The 19216-nt window shown below is 39.3% G+C and overlaps 2 protein-coding genes and 3 non-coding genes across 5 annotated transcripts in view; all 5 read right to left on the bottom strand.

Moving 5' to 3' along the window:
* Positions 1 to 9323: 9323 nt before the first annotated feature.
* On the bottom strand, positions 9324 to 9396 carry Trnak-uuu. The gene has a single exon. It is a non-coding gene; the product is annotated as a tRNA-Lys (tRNA).
* Positions 9397 to 10353: 957 nt separating this feature from the next.
* On the bottom strand, positions 10354 to 10426 carry Trnak-uuu. Its single transcript has one exon. It is a non-coding gene; the product is annotated as a tRNA-Lys (tRNA).
* A 498-nt stretch (positions 10427 to 10924) lies between these two features.
* Positions 10925 to 14108, bottom strand: LOC115765607 (probable G-protein coupled receptor Mth-like 11). Its single transcript, XM_030709258.1, has 8 exons — positions 14056 to 14108; positions 12342 to 12884; positions 12144 to 12282; positions 11873 to 12079; positions 11535 to 11798; positions 11299 to 11467; positions 11054 to 11242; positions 10925 to 10991 (listed from the first exon to the last, which is right to left on the bottom strand). The coding sequence occupies exons 2-8, from the start codon at positions 12780 to 12782 to the stop codon at positions 10925 to 10927; spliced, it is 1476 nt and encodes a 491-aa protein (XP_030565118.1). The 5' UTR covers positions 12783 to 12884; positions 14056 to 14108.
* A 1978-nt stretch (positions 14109 to 16086) lies between these two features.
* Positions 16087 to 16159, bottom strand: Trnak-uuu. Its single transcript has one exon. It is a non-coding gene; the product is annotated as a tRNA-Lys (tRNA).
* A 2346-nt stretch (positions 16160 to 18505) lies between these two features.
* Positions 18506 to 19216, bottom strand: part of LOC115765747 (homeotic protein Sex combs reduced) — a 31111-nt gene continuing 30400 nt past the window's right edge. The window contains exon 3 of the mRNA XM_030709409.1: positions 18506 to 18965. Within this exon, the coding sequence (XP_030565269.1) occupies positions 18658 to 18965 (308 nt within the window). The 3' untranslated portion in view covers positions 18506 to 18657. The remainder of the gene's footprint in view (positions 18966 to 19216) is intronic.

The following is a 19216-nucleotide window of genomic DNA, read 5'->3' as shown; positions in this document are numbered from 1 at the left end:
GTGTGTGCGTGTGTGTGTGTGTCCTGTGAAGCAAAGCGATTTCCAGTCAATTAATTAATGAGTTTTTAACGTTATTCATTAGCCCTAATCGCCTAGGACTAAACTTAAATAAGCCGCCCCTAAGCTGCAGCAAGGGGCGCGCCCCTGGGCCCAAAGTCAAGCCAGCAAAGTCAAAAACCTTTGCTAGGCTGTAGGCAGCAACTGAGACCCCGGATTAGGTCCTGTAATGGCAACAAATCTTGCGTAAACAAAGGCAGGCGAAACGACTTCTAACACCCTTCGCACACACGCTCTTTCTCTATCTCGCTGGCTCGCTCACACACACACACACACGCACACCTATTCATTGACTGCGCTGCTTCTTTGTCTGTTTCTGGTGGTTGCCTTTGTCCTTTTTGCAGCCTCCATGGCTGCGTTCTCTCTGTCCCTCCCTCCCTCTCTCACACGCTCTTTTTTTTAATCCAATCTCTCTCTCTCTCTCTCTTTGCCTCTCCAAACTGTATACACACAATCCACAAAAGCAGGCCAAAGAAAGAGAGAGAGTGAGAGAGAGAGAGAGAGAGAGAGAGAGAGAGAGAGAGAGAGAGAGAGAGAGAGAGAGCTATAAGGAACAGGGTGTGTAGCAGCTGGTTATATGAGCAGGGGCTGCTGCCATTGCCTTTCGTCCTGCACTGCTCCCGGTGGTTGGTTTCCGAGCCGCACATTAGGATAAACGAGAACGATTCATATCGCTGGCCTCTGGCTACTGGCGCAGTGCTCTAAATACTAATAATTAACTAACCTTGGGAAATTAACGCATCTTCGCCAAATTGAAGTTTGCGAAAATGCATTACATCATCCCCAACCACACGGAACCCGAACCGCCCGAACCGATCCATAGACCGCAGACCGACCCACCGACCCACCGACCGACCGACCGCAGACCCATTGCCGTTTAATATGCTAATTGATTTCACGTGGAACGCGTTGTTAACACTATTCGGATCTGGCTAATACTGGCAATTGCGTTTCCAATTTCTGACGGTCAATGTAAATGTTGTCGACGGCTTTTTTGTGCAAATTATAATCGACAAACAGTAAAATTGCCAATAGAATTCAGAAATTTTTCCTTTCTGGAACGAAATATTTAATTCAAGAACTACTTTCAGGGAAATATGAATATAATTTCTTAAGATCTGATTGTGCTTTCATCACTTTTAAGCTCTTTAAACTAAATATTCCCAGTAAAATTCAAGACCTAATATACTCTTTACGTCACCAAATATTGCGTTTCTGTTTTTTATGAAGCTGTTAATTTATGTTTTGCGTAATCTGAACGTCGAAATTAAACAGTCACGTTTTGTTAAAAACAAAATATTTAATAGAAAACGTAAATAGTAGCGTACGTAACGTTTAAGATGTGTGTTAAATAAATTCTATTTCCTATTCTAGTTCGAAAAGCCTTGTGGTAATATTTAATATTTATCTGAAATATCTCGATATTTCCCACTTTTAATCTTGACTATCTATCAAATTGGGTTTCATTTAAAATAATTTATTAATGCAATGTGGTGTTAAAAAAAAAATATATATATATATATATATATGCAATATATATCTCTATATATATCTTAGCTGCACTTTTTTCAAACTCAATACTCTCTTGTACACTATGTAAAATCTTAAATTTATATATTTAAATTTTAAGTTTAATAAATACACACAACCAATCCAATGATTGATAGCCAAAAACGTAACGTAAAGGTAATAACAGTGATTACTTCGTATATACAATGAAATTTCTGAATATACCCAATGTTATTGTATATTCTTATCTTCGATATACATGGTGAATAGAAGCGAATTAAGTTTCGAGAGAGAGAGATTAAATTGAAGGTGGAATTTACTTGGCAATGTTGCGTTGATAATTATTATTTTTATCAGTGACTCACAAATGCACAAGCATTTATCATGCATAAATACATACACACATACATACATACATGCATATACGAATTTACACAGTACAGACTAAGTAAATAGCTGTGTGATATGAGAATGTGTGCTTCTCATTGTGCAAATCTCACTTTTTTCTCGTTGAATGCATTTACCGTAAAGCCGAACGGAAGTGCACAAAAGGTAAGTCAAAAATGCGCCCTTCGCCCCGCAAAAAAAATAAAAACGGGGCAATGACTGGCGAATTAAACGACACACAGAGAGAAGACGACTTCGCACATAAATCAAAAACGGGGAACGGGAATCATTTATACAACGGCCGACAGGCGACAGTGTCCCTGAGCTAAAGAATCACTCGGAAAGTGTCAATTAATGCACATTTCCAAATGGTTTGCTTCACTGTGCTTAGCTGCGAATTGCAGGCTTCCTACCACATTTATTTGTTTGCATCTCGACGATTGGATCTGAAAGCCAGCGAGAGGAGAGAGAAAAAGAGAGAGAGAGAGAAAGAGCTTAGGGCCAAGGTTGTTGCTGTTGTTGTCTTGTCTTGTTGTTTTTGTTACCGTTTCGATTTTCGGTTTCTGTTTCTGTTTCAGAGCGCGAAATATTTCACTGATGTTGTTCTCGTTATTGCTGTTTTCGTTGTGTTTGTTGTTGTTGAACGCGAGAAGTGGACAAAAATGGGTGCAGGTAGTAGTTAAAGAGAAATAAAAGAATTTCAAAACGGTTCACCTCACCTTTAGCCGGCAACCCGAGAGCCGTATTTGTAGTTGAATTTGTATCTGCGTTAGTATTGTTTATTTTTCAACCTGCAAGTTGCGGCATTTTGTATCTGTATCTGTATATGTGCAGCGTATCTGTATCTGTATTTGTACGCCGTGTAGCCTTATACCGGTTGCCGCTGCTGATGATGTCGTTGGTCGTGGCGGTGCCTTTGCCAAAGTTCCTGTTTGTTGTTTACAAAATACGCGCCTGCCTTTTTATAATATCTTTGAGCTACTAATGAAAATGAGCGCGCGCAACGCTTGAGCCCGCGCACTGGGAGGCCAGAAAAACCCATGTCGCGTCTCTGAACAAGCTCTCCCGAGCAGCTGCAGTTCCGACCCACGAAATTTGCATGAAATTCAAATAAATATGTCAGTGCAGTCTGCCAGGAATTCAACCAAAAGTGCAACCGAAAGGCAGTTCCCACTGTTTTGAAGGGGCTAAAAAATTCAGTGGTTCATTTACCCCTCTAAATAGGGATGCGATTCTCACTGCATGGCATTCGATATCTTTTCAAATGATTTTTAGATGTTTCCTTGTGTTTTTCATACACTGTAACAAAAAGATGCAGACATCTGCGACCCTGTATATATATGTATGTATATATATGTACATTCTTGACTAGCATAATCGATCTTGACTGTACTTTTTAAGAACCTAGTATCAGATTTGTTCAAATTATTAAAATAAATTTTATCATGATGCTACCATAAATTTAAAGCTTTTGAAGGGTATCTTCTAGTCGTGCATTCTTACACGTTGCTCTAATAGCTTCTTAACGTTTTCAGTCATCTCTTAAAATAAACTCTGTACTTCTTAAATGTGCATTGTTTAGGAGGTATTCTTTAAATAGGCTTTTTTCTTTGACATTCATTTATTTTTTGGCTTATTTTGCAATTTTAAAGGTAACCTTTCTTTTTTAAAGATTTGTAGTTCTGATAACTTTTACTAAGAAAAATCTAGCAAACTTACGAAGCCTGACATATCCAGTATCTACACGACTGGCTGCTCTATCTACAACATTTATTTAAAAAGTGATAAAGAAAGATAAATAAATTTGTTTACAACAGAGCCCTCATAGAATTGTTCCGAATTCTTAGCTGCGGTCAACAGTTAAAAGAATTAAGAAATCCTCCTCATACAAAATACGTATGGAAAGTGTTCTCAGGAACACCTGACCACATGTTAATGAGTTGTTTTGCTTTTGGAATGATTTCTCTTGGCATTTATACGCAATCTAATGTGTTAATTATCATAAATAATTTGATTACTTTTTAAGTCAACCAAAAAAAACCGATTATATAAGTCATAAATTTAAAAATAAAATCATTTTAGCCTTTCATTTATTAAAATAAACAAGCTGTTCTCTTAAATCTTTTCCCCATTATCATGTGACTCATGAGAAGGGGATACAGCGGCAAAATTTCAGAAATTTCAGAAATTTCCCATTTAGTATGCCCTTGCATGAGCAGGTCCAATAAAAAAAGGCACATGCTGTACGACATGTTTTTGTATTTTTAATAGGTACACAGAATTCAGGCCATATCCATAGGAATTGCATGCATTTTGTGGTCTATGTTAATATTTGAATAACCAACAACGATAAAAACATACTCATAATATTGTGTGTGAATACACACACACACACACACACACACAGCGGATTCAGGTCAACAAACAGAGTCAGTTATGGCAAAGGGTGTGTAGGAGGAGGAGGAGCAAGAGGGCCTCGAATCTTTAGCCGGCAGCGAGTTGGCGTCAAGACTAAATTTGTCATAAAATACTCGTAAAGCCAAAGAGTTCAATAATTAGATGAGCGAATGCATAAAATAACCATAAAAGCGATTGGCCCAGTGACAAACTTAATTGTTTAGGTGCCGGGGTTTGCCTTCTTCTTTTTTTTTATTTTGTTGTTGTTGTTGGTCAATTTGCATAACGCAAAAAAGCGCCACAATTCAGTTGGCAGCATTGTCGGGCTGTCTGAGCTTTGCCAGAAACTGGATAATTTTCCACACATTAAGCTGATGGCTTGGAAAGCTGGGAGCACAAAAGGCGCCGTTTAGCCAAGTGCCTCGTAATTGGTGTAGATGCACACGCGGACAAGGCGCCCAGATTGCCACGCACACACACACAGACAGGACGGAGAGTCAGAGAAGGTGTCCAAGTGCTGGCAGCTGCAGCAAATGGGACTCTTTAGCCGTTGCCCCGAGTCCTGTGACCTTAGTCAAATGTGGGTTTCAGGCTTTGCGCCATATTGCGCGCACATACACACACACATACACACGCACCTTATGCACACACACAGAGACACACATTAAATGCAGCCGTTGCCAGCGCAGGGTTGCAATTTCGGGTTGGGTCATCGTCATCTCTGCAACTCTGCTTTGACTGCGTCCAAGCTTAACACTTGCCCTGCTGCCTGCTTCGAGCGGGTCACCGTGTGGTTGTGTGGGTGTGCGTGTGGGGTGCGGGGTGTTGGCAGCTGTCGCCGTTTGGCAATTGCCGATTGCCACTAATATTTCGGTATACTACTTAACCCATGCTTTAAATGGCGGGACAAGTGTTTTATAGCGCGAATAGAACCAGGCTGGGGGTGGCTGCCTCAAGTGGTTGTTGTTGTTGCTGCTGCTGCTACTGCTGATAATAGCGCGACAACGAAGCTGAAACTGCGGCGTGGTGCGGAGCTGGGAGAGGGGTTGGGAGTGGGGGTGGGGGTGGTTGTGGTGCTCTTTCTGCGCAAATGAAAAGTGGATGAAAGGCGCTGGCGGTGGCTGCTTTGCACATTTCCGGGCGCGCGCGACACACACAAACACACTCACACACACATACACACACACCCAGTGGCGACGAGTCAAAATGAGGACAGACGCGGTCTGTCCAAAGTTTGGGTCGGGGGGCGGCGGCAGCAGCAGCACCACGACTGAGCCCCAATTCTGGCACATGCGTACAAACAAATGGCCAGCATCGCATTGGCCCAAACTAAAAATTGGGCTCCTGTTCTTATATGTTCTCTTTTTTCGTGTTTTAGTTGCACTCGAGCAATTTAATAAAGCACTCACCTGCGGCCATTAGAGCCGTTTACCTGGTTGCGATGCAAATACAAAATCACCAGCTGACCATCCGAGCCATTGTTTCGGCCGCTTTTTAGCATGCTGACTAAGTACACGACAAGCTCGTCAATTCGATTTAACGTTAACAGTTTGCGCTTTGCTGAAGTTTGAGTCTCAAACGCGCTGCCAGCATCCTGGGCAGCCGCTGGCTGCAGGATATGCTTGTAGCGACGGCAGCGGCGGCGGCGGCGCTGACGGTGACAGCGACGGCGACAGCGACAGAGGCAGCGACAATGGCCGCGCTCTCGTTTTCAGCGAACTGCTGCGCTCGGCGTCAAATTTCAAACTAAAGTCAGTTGGCCCGGCATGGCCGCAGCTAAAACCCAGTGAGAATGCGACCCTCCAAGCCTCAGTTACCCTGCTGGAAATTTCGGGCATGTGGTGTGAAGCGAGTGCGCGCTTTGTATCTGCGCGCTTTGTATCTAGAGGGGCTCTTCTCTAAAGAAAAAAACTGTGGAAATTATGAAGAAAAAGCAAGTGCATGAGTGTGTTTGCTGTATAAAAATATAAAGTACATGAGTTTTCAGCAGATTGTAAGTTTAAATGTCAGTATCGTGTGAAATGTACCTCAGATGCGTTTAACTTTAACTTCTTTCCATGTACTTTATTATCTTTTTTTCTTTATTTATAAAGATTTCTCCGTGATTTTCACATTATATGCATACAAAAAACATGTATATATTTAAATACCAAGCAAGTTACAAACTATGTGCCTTTTCCTGCATTTTATCATGCTTGAATTTCTTGCTGGGTGCGCGCGGTATTCGACAACAACAACGACAACAACAACAGCAGGCAAACGGTGCTTTTGCTAAAGTTGATAACAGCCATATTGTTGCCTTTGTGTGCGTGCATGTGAACTGGTGTGTATTTGTGTGTGTGAGTCTGTGTGTGACTAACACAACCACCTAACACCTAGCGTTAAAGAGCGAGTGCGAGTGGGAGAGCGCGAGAATGAATACACTCAGAAAAAATGCATGTAAGCAGATTACCGTACTTCAGCATGTGGAAACATTGTGAAGCTATTAATTTGCAGGTCAAAAACTACTAAAAGCAGTTTTATTATAGAGAAAATTGTCGAGAGCTTTTATAGGGCTCGAATCATCCCCGATTGATATGCTTCAGTATCTTAGTTATATAGAATATTCGCGAAATGGATTTATCTATCAGAACTTAATGCAGCAAAAGGTCTGCTGGGTGACTTTTTAATTTCAATTTGTTTTATTCTGCGCTGGAATGATCAAAACCTTGTAATTTCAACCAAGCGAATTTACTATGATAGATGAAATAGAGCATATTGACAATGTTTGGCAGCTTACAAGGTATTTAGATTGGAAAGGTATTTGCAATGATAGGATTTTTACAATTAAGGGGATTCAGGGCTTAGCTTAATACTGAAAGGAATTTAAATGAACCGCCTCGTTGGTAGGTTCGTTTTTAAATTAATACAAAATTTAAAAAAATTTAGCACTAGACTTAACATGAGGTACAATCAATAATAATAATAATAATTTAACGATTTAAATAAATTCATTTTGCTGATTATATATACATGAGGATGACTAACATATTTCTCACAGTGTATACAAATTCATTCAATTTCCAGGACATGCCTCCTTGTACATGTACATGTACATGTGTATGCATGTGCTCATATTTGTGTGTGTTTGAGCGTGTCTGCCTGGGAGAGGAGAGCACCCAGAGCAGCAATGGATGAGTGTAGACTTTGTGGATTTTGTTTCCAAATTGAATTGCCCAATACATTTGCGTGTGCGTGCGCTGCAAGGACTCTCGCCGAGCAGAAAGGCAATGGGAGCGGGAGAATTTACGGGGCTGCGTATCGCTGTAGCCTTCGGTAGCCTTGCTCACCAAAACTGGAGTCAATGAAACTTCTTTGCTGCACGCTCCGCGTCTTTCAAAATGAAATCAAAGTGGGATATTTAAAGCCTCATTAATCAGGCTGCTGCTATCCACAAGTAAACCCCAGCTCGGCAGCGCTACCAGACGAGGTGTCGAGTGGCCCACAACTCGAGGCTCTCAACTTGAGAGCGTTAATGCGCTCATTAAGTTCGAATTTGTTTCATTGATAATTACATGATGCTAATAACGATGGAACACTGTAAGATAACATATATTTACATATCCCAAAAGCAAAGGCATATGTAAGCAATAAATACTGGCTTCTAATGCGCGGACCCAGTCCCTCTCAATACTTTTGTTTTATACACATATACATATACTTATTTTCAAAATTAGACAATACAAATAAATTTAAATATTTTGCCTAGCTTTAAGAAAGTTGTATAATCCGTCTAACTGCAAATTTTCCGCAGCCTTGCGAGCTTGCTGGAAACCATTGCGATTCTCGGTAAAATACAAGAAGAAGAAAAACAGCAGCAAGCTGTTCCGAGCACGAGAAATATTTGAACCATTGTTTAGTAATTTTTTAATTTATGGCCCATATTTCCTGCAATGTTCTTTTTTGGTAATTCTACCTGAAGCATTGCTGCAATTGCCAAAGGCATGCAGAGAAAATGGATTTTCTTCATTATGCCTTTTATTTTTGGAAAATTAAACGTAGCCTTGATATACTGTGTGTACAGTCAGAGAAATGCAACTGGTCGATTTCTCTTTTCTCGTCTAGTGGCAACGTCATGGAACAGTTTTGGAAAACCTTTGGCTCTGGTTTATCATACAAATATTTGCGTTTATTTTTTAGATTAACGCGAACGTATTGTACAGTAACTAGTTCGGTTTCTTGGCTGTGGCCGTCGTTGGGTTTATTGTTGCAACGCTTCAGCTGAGTCAATTTGATGATTTGTCGTAATGAATGCTAATTAAACGCATTCGTTTTCTAGTTCAGTTGGCACCCAACAGCTAGGCAGCATCCATATTGGGCCAGGGCATCTTATTCTTCTACTCTAACTCTAGCTGGTTTCTATGTATTCGTTCAACTTGAATGTGTTCTCGTATGCCGCATGGCCAGGGCAACAAAGTGTGTCAAAATTCTTAGGCGTATCCATGAACAAAACCTTGCTCACATGCCCAACCGAGCTGTGTGGCTGTGACTGGCTGGCTATGTGCCGTAGTTTAGCAAATAGACACACAGACACACATGCATACAAATAGCTGAGTATATAGAAAACATAGATACAGATAGCGATATGCAGGCCTCAGCTAAAGACACAGATAGCGATGTTCGAGTATGTTTCACACAATTTGGGTATATCCACGACGTGAGCGTAAGTGGAAAAGCAAATAAAAGGTGCTAATTTCATGAGGGTTTAATTAGACGTTAGGCTGCTGTACGATTTCTTTTTGAATTCAAGATTTTATTGTCGGTCGCGGGTCTGGTTAAAATAAAAACACATAAAGTTCCAGACGTTTTCCTAGCCATTAAAATTCTTTCATTCTTTCTACGCGATTACGTGGGCACTTATATTATGATCAAAAAAGATCTTGTAAGAGCATAAGAAATAAAAATATTTAAAAAAAAAAACAAAATGTTACGTTCGCCCGAGCAGGGACTTGAACCCTGGACCCTTGGATTAAAAGTCCAATGCTCTACCGACTGAGCTACCCGGGCAGTTGAACCAATTTTGCCAAAAGCCCTTTAAATTGCAACTGAAAGAAAAAGCTTTGTACGATAAAGTGTGCAGGAAAAGCTTTCTTAATAATTGAGGCAAAAAGCTCAAATGCTTTGCTTCGTTGAGGGTATCATTATTAAATAATACATTATGCGACTCATTGAAGAATACGAACACGACAAATATGAAATCCAAATATTGCCATACATAATATCGAAAGGAATAAATATATTTTCAAAAAATTAAAAAATATTTTGTGTAGCAAAAGATTGTGGTCCAACAATTGGCAAGGCTGATAGTGGCAGTCCACTCCGGTACGCTATCCCACTACTGCTTACCACGGGAACTCTTGGCTGCTGGTTTTCACCCCTGGCCCGGTTCATCCCTCCTTAGCCAACCTGAATGCCGTGGACTCCTCCGCGGCACCCATATTGATGGCAAGCTTAGTGCGGACGTTCCGTCAACATGGCTGGTCCACTACACAGTGATCCCCAGCCTCAGGCCATCCCACAATCAGACCTCACAGAAGCGTGATTACAGAAGCTGCCAACCTTCCAGTCGAAAATCAAATTTCTAAACGAGCATTATATGTCTACGTTTAGCAAAGTAGTTTGGCTTGATTTACTGCTTTATCGATGAACTGCTTTCCCACTGCAGTGAAATTGTATTCGCATTTCCGACAAAAGCAGTTGTAAGTAATTTTGTTGTACCCTGCTTAGTTTCCATCTGAAGTCGTTAACTTGTACTGCTTTCACGTAATCACTGCTTTGGTTAAACTGCTTTCTTAGCATACGTGAATATAGCGTACCTCGAAGACAAAGCAAATTGCTGCAATCATTAAAAATAATAATAAATAAAAAAGAAATAGCCATTAGTTGATTTATTGATTATTCATAGCCAATATATATAACATTTTTCCACCCATCAATAAATAAAAAAAATAATAAAACAGAGCTCGCCCGAGCAGGGACTTGAACCCTGGACCCTTGGATTAAAAGTCCAATGCTCTACCGACTGAGCTACCCGGGCATGTGATTAACTCTCGCCAAAACCCAATCAAAAGCATATTATTCTTCTATAAGAATAATGTTAATGTTAAATTATTGAATTACAATCCATTTAAGAGGAAAATAGAGTATAACTTTTATTTAGATGTCGTAAACAGGATATGCTGAATTTTGTAGAAAACAACTAGTTTATTTAAAAACCTAAATTTGTGTGTCCAATGTCCAATGTTTCTTATAGCAGGGTAACATCAAAGTTTATGTGTACTCAAATAAAACAGGGCAAAGTAAATTGACTTTTCTCAAATAATTTATGACAGTAAAAATGTTACTCAAAATTTGCGTTTAGTCCAGGTGGACAAGCCTGTTCGGATATGCAAGTATGTAGTGCCTGAATAATCATTCGCATATAAATTTATAATGCTGTAACATAAAATAGTATATCCAATTGTATGTATATATATATATATATATATATATATATATATATATCAAATCTATTTGTATACATAAACAAATCGCTTTAGGAGTCAAGATTTGAGCTCGCGATGGTATAGTCATTTGGATTTCCGCTTTTTCGTTTTTCCACCCTAATCGAAAAATGTCGCATTAATTACAAGTGTGCATTGGTATAAAGTATTAGGTACCATACCGCTCATTAAAAGCCTTTATCACTTCCTTCTTCAAGACTGATACAAAAAACAAAAGTATGCCTTGAGCAGAGGTTATTATGTCAATAAGCTGGGTTACACCAAAATTGTTGATTGAACATAGAAACGCAATTATCTCCAGAAGCCATGACACGCCTGTTATGGCGAATAGGCGGAAGAATAATTTGAAACTAAATGAAAATAACTTGTAAATCTGTAAACATGCAAATCAATAAAAATCACTTGCTTGGCTTGATGTGCAAGTTTGTTGCTACTCTCGGCGTTACTCCACACGCGGCAATTATTCTGGTCCTCTCTATATATTATCATTGCCGATACAATAGAAAGCCATATGTTGATAAGTATGGCCAACAATATGGGACCATAATAGTAGATCATTGCCGAATAATCCTCAGCTGTGAGCGAGAAAATTGATCACATTAAATATTTTTTTGACATAAAATTCACCATTGATCTTCTCACTTTCGATCCAACAGGAAAAATATCCAATTCTAGGCTGCCATTGGCTTTTATTATCGACGTCAAAATTTTCGTCCATTTCAAATAGATACGCAACCAAAAGTGTGATTCCAAGTAACCCAGCAGATACGCTCCAAACGATGATATTATATTTCTTAAAGTTGGAATTACACCCAATGCCAAGGTTTTTAAATTTCTTCCACAGCGTAAAGTTGATCATCAAGAGCCAAAGGAATGTGGCCATAACAGTGTAATACCCAATGTAACCTGAGATAAATATAAAAAATAATCTATTATTATTATTAAAATTTATAACATTATTTTATGTTATACATTCATACCAACAAAGTTGCACATCCATTTAAAAGGAATACTCTCTCGATAGAGCGATTCGCACCACAGCAACGTGAAGCTAACGGCTAGGCAAAAAAAGTAGCATATGCAGCATTTGTCGTACACTGAACGGAATTTGGGAAAGTACAGATACGTCGCAATGGTAATAATCATACAGAATATTGAAATAACTCGCAATGCATCAGGTAGAGTGACTGGAAGAAAGTTTTTCATACATCAAATTGACTTGACTCGACTTTGACTCTATCATAAACTAACTTGTGCTTTTTGTGCTCGAACTCTCGGCTAAATAGTGGGCACCAAGTTTGTAGACATCATCGTTGACCGCAAGCGGCACCAGGCAATAGTGCCCTTTATTTATATTGTGGTTATGGGTATGCTTGAACAGAATGCCATTCTATAAACAACGCGAAAAATGAATATTCCAATGAAGTGTTAATCATGCCCCCATCAAACCTCAAACAAAGTCCACTGATGATCCAAGCTGTTATTCAGACCAACTAAGTCGCAAAATTCCTCATAGACTGGTTGAACGAGAAAGTCCTTGCGTAGATTTATCTCGGTCTCCGTGCCGTTGAGAAGGGTTACGTTCAAGAGGGCGTCAACAAGGAACTCGTGTGGGTCGCAGCAAAAAGGTACGCACGATTTTACATGACAGACACAACCCCTCGTATAATTGGAGGCCATTTGCATTTTGCCGTCGAGCGATATTCTGTAGTCGTATATTCCGGTTTTCTCTTTCGGAATTATAACGTTTCTATATCGATACGATCCATTCTCAAGTTGTTGCTCTTTTGTCAGTTTGACGGTATCAAAATAGTTGCAGCCGGGAATATCTGCTGTGCTCTGGACCAAGAAAACGCCGAGTACGAGGAGAGCCCGGCTTAAGCTCCCCATTGCGTGGAAGTAAAATTAAATTATTTTAAATTTAACTATATAATTCAGTTTTGCCACTTTCTTGTGTTCCGTGATGTGCTTTCATCGGGCTTTCAATGTAAACTAAAGTAGTATTATTGATTCATTTGTCATAAATATGTGTATAAAAAATATTAATAGTGAAAAATTAAACCATATAGGGGCTACGCAAGCGTATTTCCAGGAATAACTGAACTGATAGGGTAGCTTATTACATTAGTAGCTGGTATTTCTCGATTGATCTTGCCACATCCAAATTTTGAGACAGTCATATTCGACCCTCAAATAATTTAAGTTTATTATCTTGAACTTCACATCTACACAGGTATTTGAAAACGAGTTGAAAGTCTATCGAAATGTTGTCCTCAAACTTTGGGAATCAATGTTGTCTGCTCATTTTAGCCAATATTATTATCAATAGTGGCGCATTTCCCATGTAAGAGCTGTGCATTTGGTGAAAAGCGTATCAGCCATCCACTAAGGAGTGGGTATTTCCCAAATCCCTTGAAACACCTCTCAATTGAATTTAAAAAAAGATGAGTGAGAACGTGTTGGAAGTCAATTAGATGGTAAAAAAAATAGTATAAAATTGCGGGTGGAATTTTCTAAAACCCTTGCAGACCGAACCATTTTGCTCGTATTTAAAAAGCACAAGAAAAATAGTTAGTGCCGAGAATGGTTAAGATTTCTTGATAAGCAAAAAGTTTTCCATATAATAACTTAATCTATGATATAGGGGCCTACAACAGAAAGAAGGACGAATGCAAGGTTTCGTGACGATATCTTTAAAACTGAAAGACTAGTTCACATAGAAACAGACAGACGGACAGACGGTTATGGCTATATCAACTTGGCTGTTGATACTGAGCAAGAATATATATACCTCATGCGGTCGGAGCTGTCGCCTTCTATGCGTTACAAATTTCGAGACCAAATTATAATATCCTCGGCTGTTCACCAATCTGTCAGTCATTAGATCAGTAGGTCAGTCAGTCAATTGGGATAAGCAGTTTTATATATAAAGAAGAAACTATAGTCAATTCAGGTTTGGTACTTGAGGATCTGAGAGCTTGAGAATTGAAAGGTCTCAATGCATAAAATATAAAAAAATTGCTTTAGGATGGAAGAACTACAATAAGCATTTCTTTCGAATGACTCTTTTGATTATGATTGACAGGCATGACAAAGAAGATTGTTTAATGTAACAATGTTATACTAATGTTATCAATATAATCGATATATAGTGCAGTCAGACATTTATTGATATACAGCTGATATAGATAGGTTGCAGGCTCTGCTCAGTTTTATCACACTTCGGCTCTCCAATTGATAAATAAATATTTTGAGTCTTTTAAATGGTCGGGCTCAATAGAAATGTCCAGCTGTCAGCCCTATATTTGTTGCGCTGATTCCAGAGTCAGACTGACATATTGATTATAGTGAATGCCGTAGTACACAGACAGATGTACACATTTTATAGTATATGCCAAGTTCGATTAAACAGAGGTCCGACTTATCTGTAGGATTATCAAGTAATCTATACACATAGTACATAAATGAGAATAAGCCAGGCGGTGAGTTAAACTGTGGTTTCAGTTTCTGTCTGGGCTCAATATGTTATAGCAACACTCGCGCTAAGTGAAATCTCAAGATGATTGGACCTGTCGCTGTCGGACTTCTTATACTCTTTATGTGGACATTTGCCATACCTACAATAGACAAGTGTTTCTTATATGCGATGCCGATCGAAATAGCTAGCATCGTCTGCGGCCGTCCCAAATGTACGAAAAACTCGGGTGAATGTGTACAAATGAAATGGGTAACAAAACCTTTCAAGTTTTTATTACGTTCAAGTGTCTTACAATCATTGGAATATATGAATGGCATAAGAAGTAATTAATAAATAATTTTAAAATAAATAAATAAAATAAAATAACATATGTGTATTGGCAATCAAATGTGTATAAATTGATTCTCAAAGTTGTCGTTTTTTGAAAATACATAGTTGCTGAGAGACTTCTCTTGTTCTCAGACTATTAATTTAAATATTAATATATAAAATATGCAGATAATATACTCATAGTTTGTGTATACATATGTAGGACTTTGGGTAATCAGTGGAATGAGTCATTCCGAGTGGAATGATTCACGGGGTTTTGAGTGACATGACTTGGTTCGGACATTTCAAACAAAGTATGCAAATGGTTTAACTACGCAATTACATAATAAAAACTGATTGTTATCTCTAATATAAATAAAATTATTTTAAAAAATATTTTGAGTAGCAAAAGATTGAGAACATTAGAGAATGAGAACACGATAAATATGAAATCCAAATATTGTCAAACATAAAATCGAATGGAATAAAAACAAGACGGGTTATCTGTTCCCTATATATTTATTCGAAATATATTTAGATTGTGGTCCAATAATTGGCAAGGCAAAAAGCTCAAATGCTTTGCTACGTTGAGGGTATCATTATTAAATAATACATTATGTGACTCATTGGAGAATAAGAACACGCGACAAATATGAAATCCAAATATTGTCAAACATAAATATATTTTCAAAAAATTAAAAAATATTTTGTGTAGCAAAAGATTGTGGTCCAACAATTGGCAAGGCTGATAGTGGCAGTCCACTCCGGTACGCTATCCCACTACTGCTTACCACGGGAACTCTTGGCTGCTGGTTTTCACCCCTGGCCCGGTTCATCCCTCCTTAGCCAACCTGAATGCCGTGGACTCCTCCGCGGCACCCATATTGATGGCAAGCTTAGTGCGGACGTTCCGTCAACATGGCTGGTCCACTACACAGTGATCCCCAGCCTCAGGCCATCCCACAATCAGACCTCACAGAAGCGTGATTACAGAAGCTGCCAACCTTCCAGTCGAAAATCAAATTTCTAAACGAGCATTATAGGTCTACGTTTAGCAAAGTAGTTTGGCTTGATTCACTGCTTTACCGACGAACTGCTTTCCCACTGCTGTGAAATTGTTTTCGCACTCCCGACAAAGCAGTTGTCAGTAATTTTGTTGTACCCTGCTTAGTTTCATCTGAAGTCGTTAACTTGTACTGCTTTCACGTAATCACTGCTTTGTTTAAACTGCTTTCTTCACATACTGTGAATATAGCGTGCCTCGAAGACAAAGCAAATTTGCACTCATTAAAAATAATAATAAATAAAAAAGAAATAGCCATTAGTTGATTTATTGATTATTCAAAGACAATATATATAACATTTTTCCACCCATCACTAAATAAAAATATAATAAAAATGAGAGCTCGCCCGAGCAGGGACTTGAACCCTGGACCCTTGGATTAAAAGTCCAATGCTCTACCGACTGAGCTACCCGGGCATGTGGTTATCCAATGTCAAGGAACCGTGCTGATAAAGTCGGAAGAACAGGATCACGAATGTGACCATTTAAGAAAAAAAGAGAAAATCATAAATTGTACATTTTAAAATAGTTTTATTTTAATGTCATAGTCATACATGTTTACATATGTTTTCATTTGTTTTGATTTATTTATATTTGTATGGTTTTGTGGTTTTACGCAATTGAACCCATATCATTATATAAGTACGGATTTTATTTAAAATTAGTTATGTTATTTATCTTTACATGGAATGCAGTTAAACTCTTTGCGCTGGCGCACATTGTAACCCCCTATCTCGAAAACTACAAACGTTGTATTGCATTTTGATTGGAAAATCATATCGTTTGGACAAATTGCAAAACTATTTATAGGTTAAACAAAAACAATTAATTAATTAATTTGTGCTAAGTATTTTTCTTTTCTTATTTGCGTTTGCTTGCTATTATTTTGTTTTTATTTTGTTCGTTTTGTTTTTTTTTTTTTCGTTTCTTAATGCGCTGGTTTTTGTTGTAATTTTACTTTTTACTAAAATTTGTCTTGCTAATTCGATACATATAATTTAGGCTTAGGAGCTAGGTTCACATAGACTACCGATAGGTTCTAGAATGCACTAACCTTAGCTTAGCAAAAAGTACAGCATAAATAATTACATTACATTTACGTATAGGTTTTGTTTTAATGTTTTTGTTGTTGTGTTTTTTTTATTTTAATTTTCTTAAATTTTGTGTTAATTTTAGATTTTAACAATTTGCGCATTGCTCAATATTTTGAATTTTAATGCACACTTACGCTAAGAGACAATATGTATTTGTATTTGTAATAGGATTTTGATTTACAGACACAAAAATTCTTGATTCGACTCGAAATAATAATATTGAGAGAGCATCTGGCGTCGGGCACCAGCCATAAATAATTCTCAGTGGCTTTGCTATAGAAATTGTGCTAAATGGTTGCAATTGGGCCACAAGTTTCCTGTTTATCCTCCGAATTTGTTCATCATTGTGGGGGTTGGTGGGGGTGCAAATAAAACGAGTTTGTATTTAGTATGTATTAATTTTGAATAAAATTAGTAAAGCATTTGCCAAGCTGCTAAAGCACTTTCAACAACACAAATCTATATTAAAATAAAACTGAACATTTCGGCTCACAGTTTGTTAAGTAGCTCTCGAGCAAAACAATTTATATTTAAAATGAAACACAAACATAATAAGGCGCCATATGAGAGTGGGGCGCTCTGCTATTTACAAACTAAACAAAGCCTTATATGGGTAGCTATGCATACATATACATACACATATATGTACATAGTATGTATGACTGTTAAGTTTTAAGTACAGATTTGAGAATGCGAATTATCCCCGGGGACATTCGACTTAGAATTAATTATAATACGAAAACTAATTTTAATAGAAATCACTTTGAAATTATTGCAAATATTACGTTCAATTTGAATTGATTTTGTTTTTATTTTTGTTTTTCAAAATTGTTCGTCTGTGCGGACTTAGGCCTAAAATTTATGCTACACTTAAAACTAATAGCTTTTCGAATACTGCTTAGAGAAAGAGGTTTATCATACTGGACGTCCAATGGCAACGACTTCGAAAGAAGCTATCATAAGCGAACTCCAGATGCCCTGCCCAAGTCCGAGCCCAATGCTCGAACTGTGTTCATGTGATGCATGTGTGTGCGTGTGTGTGTGCTTGTGTGTGTGCTTGTGTGTGTGTCTGTGCGGGTGGTGGCGTCTGCGGGAAGGCTCTGGAAGAACTAGACGAACGCGCACAGTTCCACTTCCAGTATCATAAACCCAAACGAGCCGCGCTCCAGCAACGGCTCATTTCTCAGCTTAACACGAATCAGTTGCAAACAAGAAGCATCGTCTTTGATGTTGGTTGATCGACAGCGGCGGCGGCGGTTGCGATTGCGGTTGCGGATGTGGTTGCGTATGCGGATGCGTATGCGTATGCGGAGCAAGGCAAGGCAAGGCAGTGGCAATGGCGCAGGCACCGGCACCGGCACCGGCTCAGCAGCAGAACAAATTGCAGCCCACAATATCCGCTTTGTACTCCAGCTCGAGCTCCAGGCCCAGCTCCGAGTCGGGCTCACAGTCCGAGTCAGTCAGCAGCTGGTCGAGTGGCTGCTGTTGTTGCTGCGACTGCTGCGACTGCTGCTGCTGCTGCCTGATGATAACCTGAGATCAGAACTCTTGAGGATATTTGATGCAGTCGGCATTGGTATTGCTGGCATTGGCCACCGCCGCGGCGGAGCTGAACAGCGAGTTGGGTCCGTTTCCGGCGCCAATGTTGCTGCCAGCTCCGCCGCCGACGCTGGCGCTGCCTAGCACCGATGCCGCCGCGGTAGCATCCTGAGAGCCCTGTGACTGATAGCCGCCGGCCACGCTGGCCGCTGCCGCCGCCTGATATGGTTCCTGATACAACTGATTGAGTCTCTAACCAGTACCCGAAAAGTGCCACGCGTCCTATGCGCTCAGATGCGCGAACTGTGACGGATGGATATCGAACTGGTGATAGGGATGGCCATAGGGGCCCATGTGATAGGGCACAATGTTCATTGACGCCATCTTGTGCTCCTTCTTCCACTTCATGCGCCGGTTCTGGAACCAGATCTTGATCTGTCGCTCCGTCAGGCAGAGCGCGTGCGCGATCTCAATGCGTCGCCGGCGCGTCAGGTAGCGATTGAAATGGAATTCCTTCTCCAGTTCCAGTGTCTGATAGCGGGTATATGAGGTCCGTTGTCGTTTCGTCTCGCCATTGGCATTCACAGTGCCTGCAAAAGTCAAAAGATCAGGATTTCATTAGTGGGGTATGGCATTGAATGTTTCTGTAGACCGTTTGCTTAGAAGGCTACATTCGGTAGGCCGAACATTAAATACCTTTGTAGACATATATACTATGGCCCAGAAGAGCTTTTATACCAAGGCTCTAACACAGACCCATTTAATGATGGGCGAACAGTGAAACCCGTTATTGCTGATCATAAGCAGAAGAATTTTCAATATTTTTAACAGACTCTTAACA

The sequence above is a fragment of the Drosophila novamexicana genome, unplaced genomic scaffold (genome assembly GCF_003285875.2).
Source record: "Drosophila novamexicana strain 15010-1031.04,08,12 unplaced genomic scaffold, DnovRS2.1 tig00000986-arrow-arrow-pilon, whole genome shotgun sequence".
Lineage (NCBI taxonomy): Eukaryota > Metazoa > Arthropoda > Insecta > Diptera > Drosophilidae > Drosophila > Drosophila novamexicana.
The sequence above is the reverse complement of the archived record's forward strand: the minus strand, read 5'-3'. Positions and strand labels throughout refer to the sequence as shown.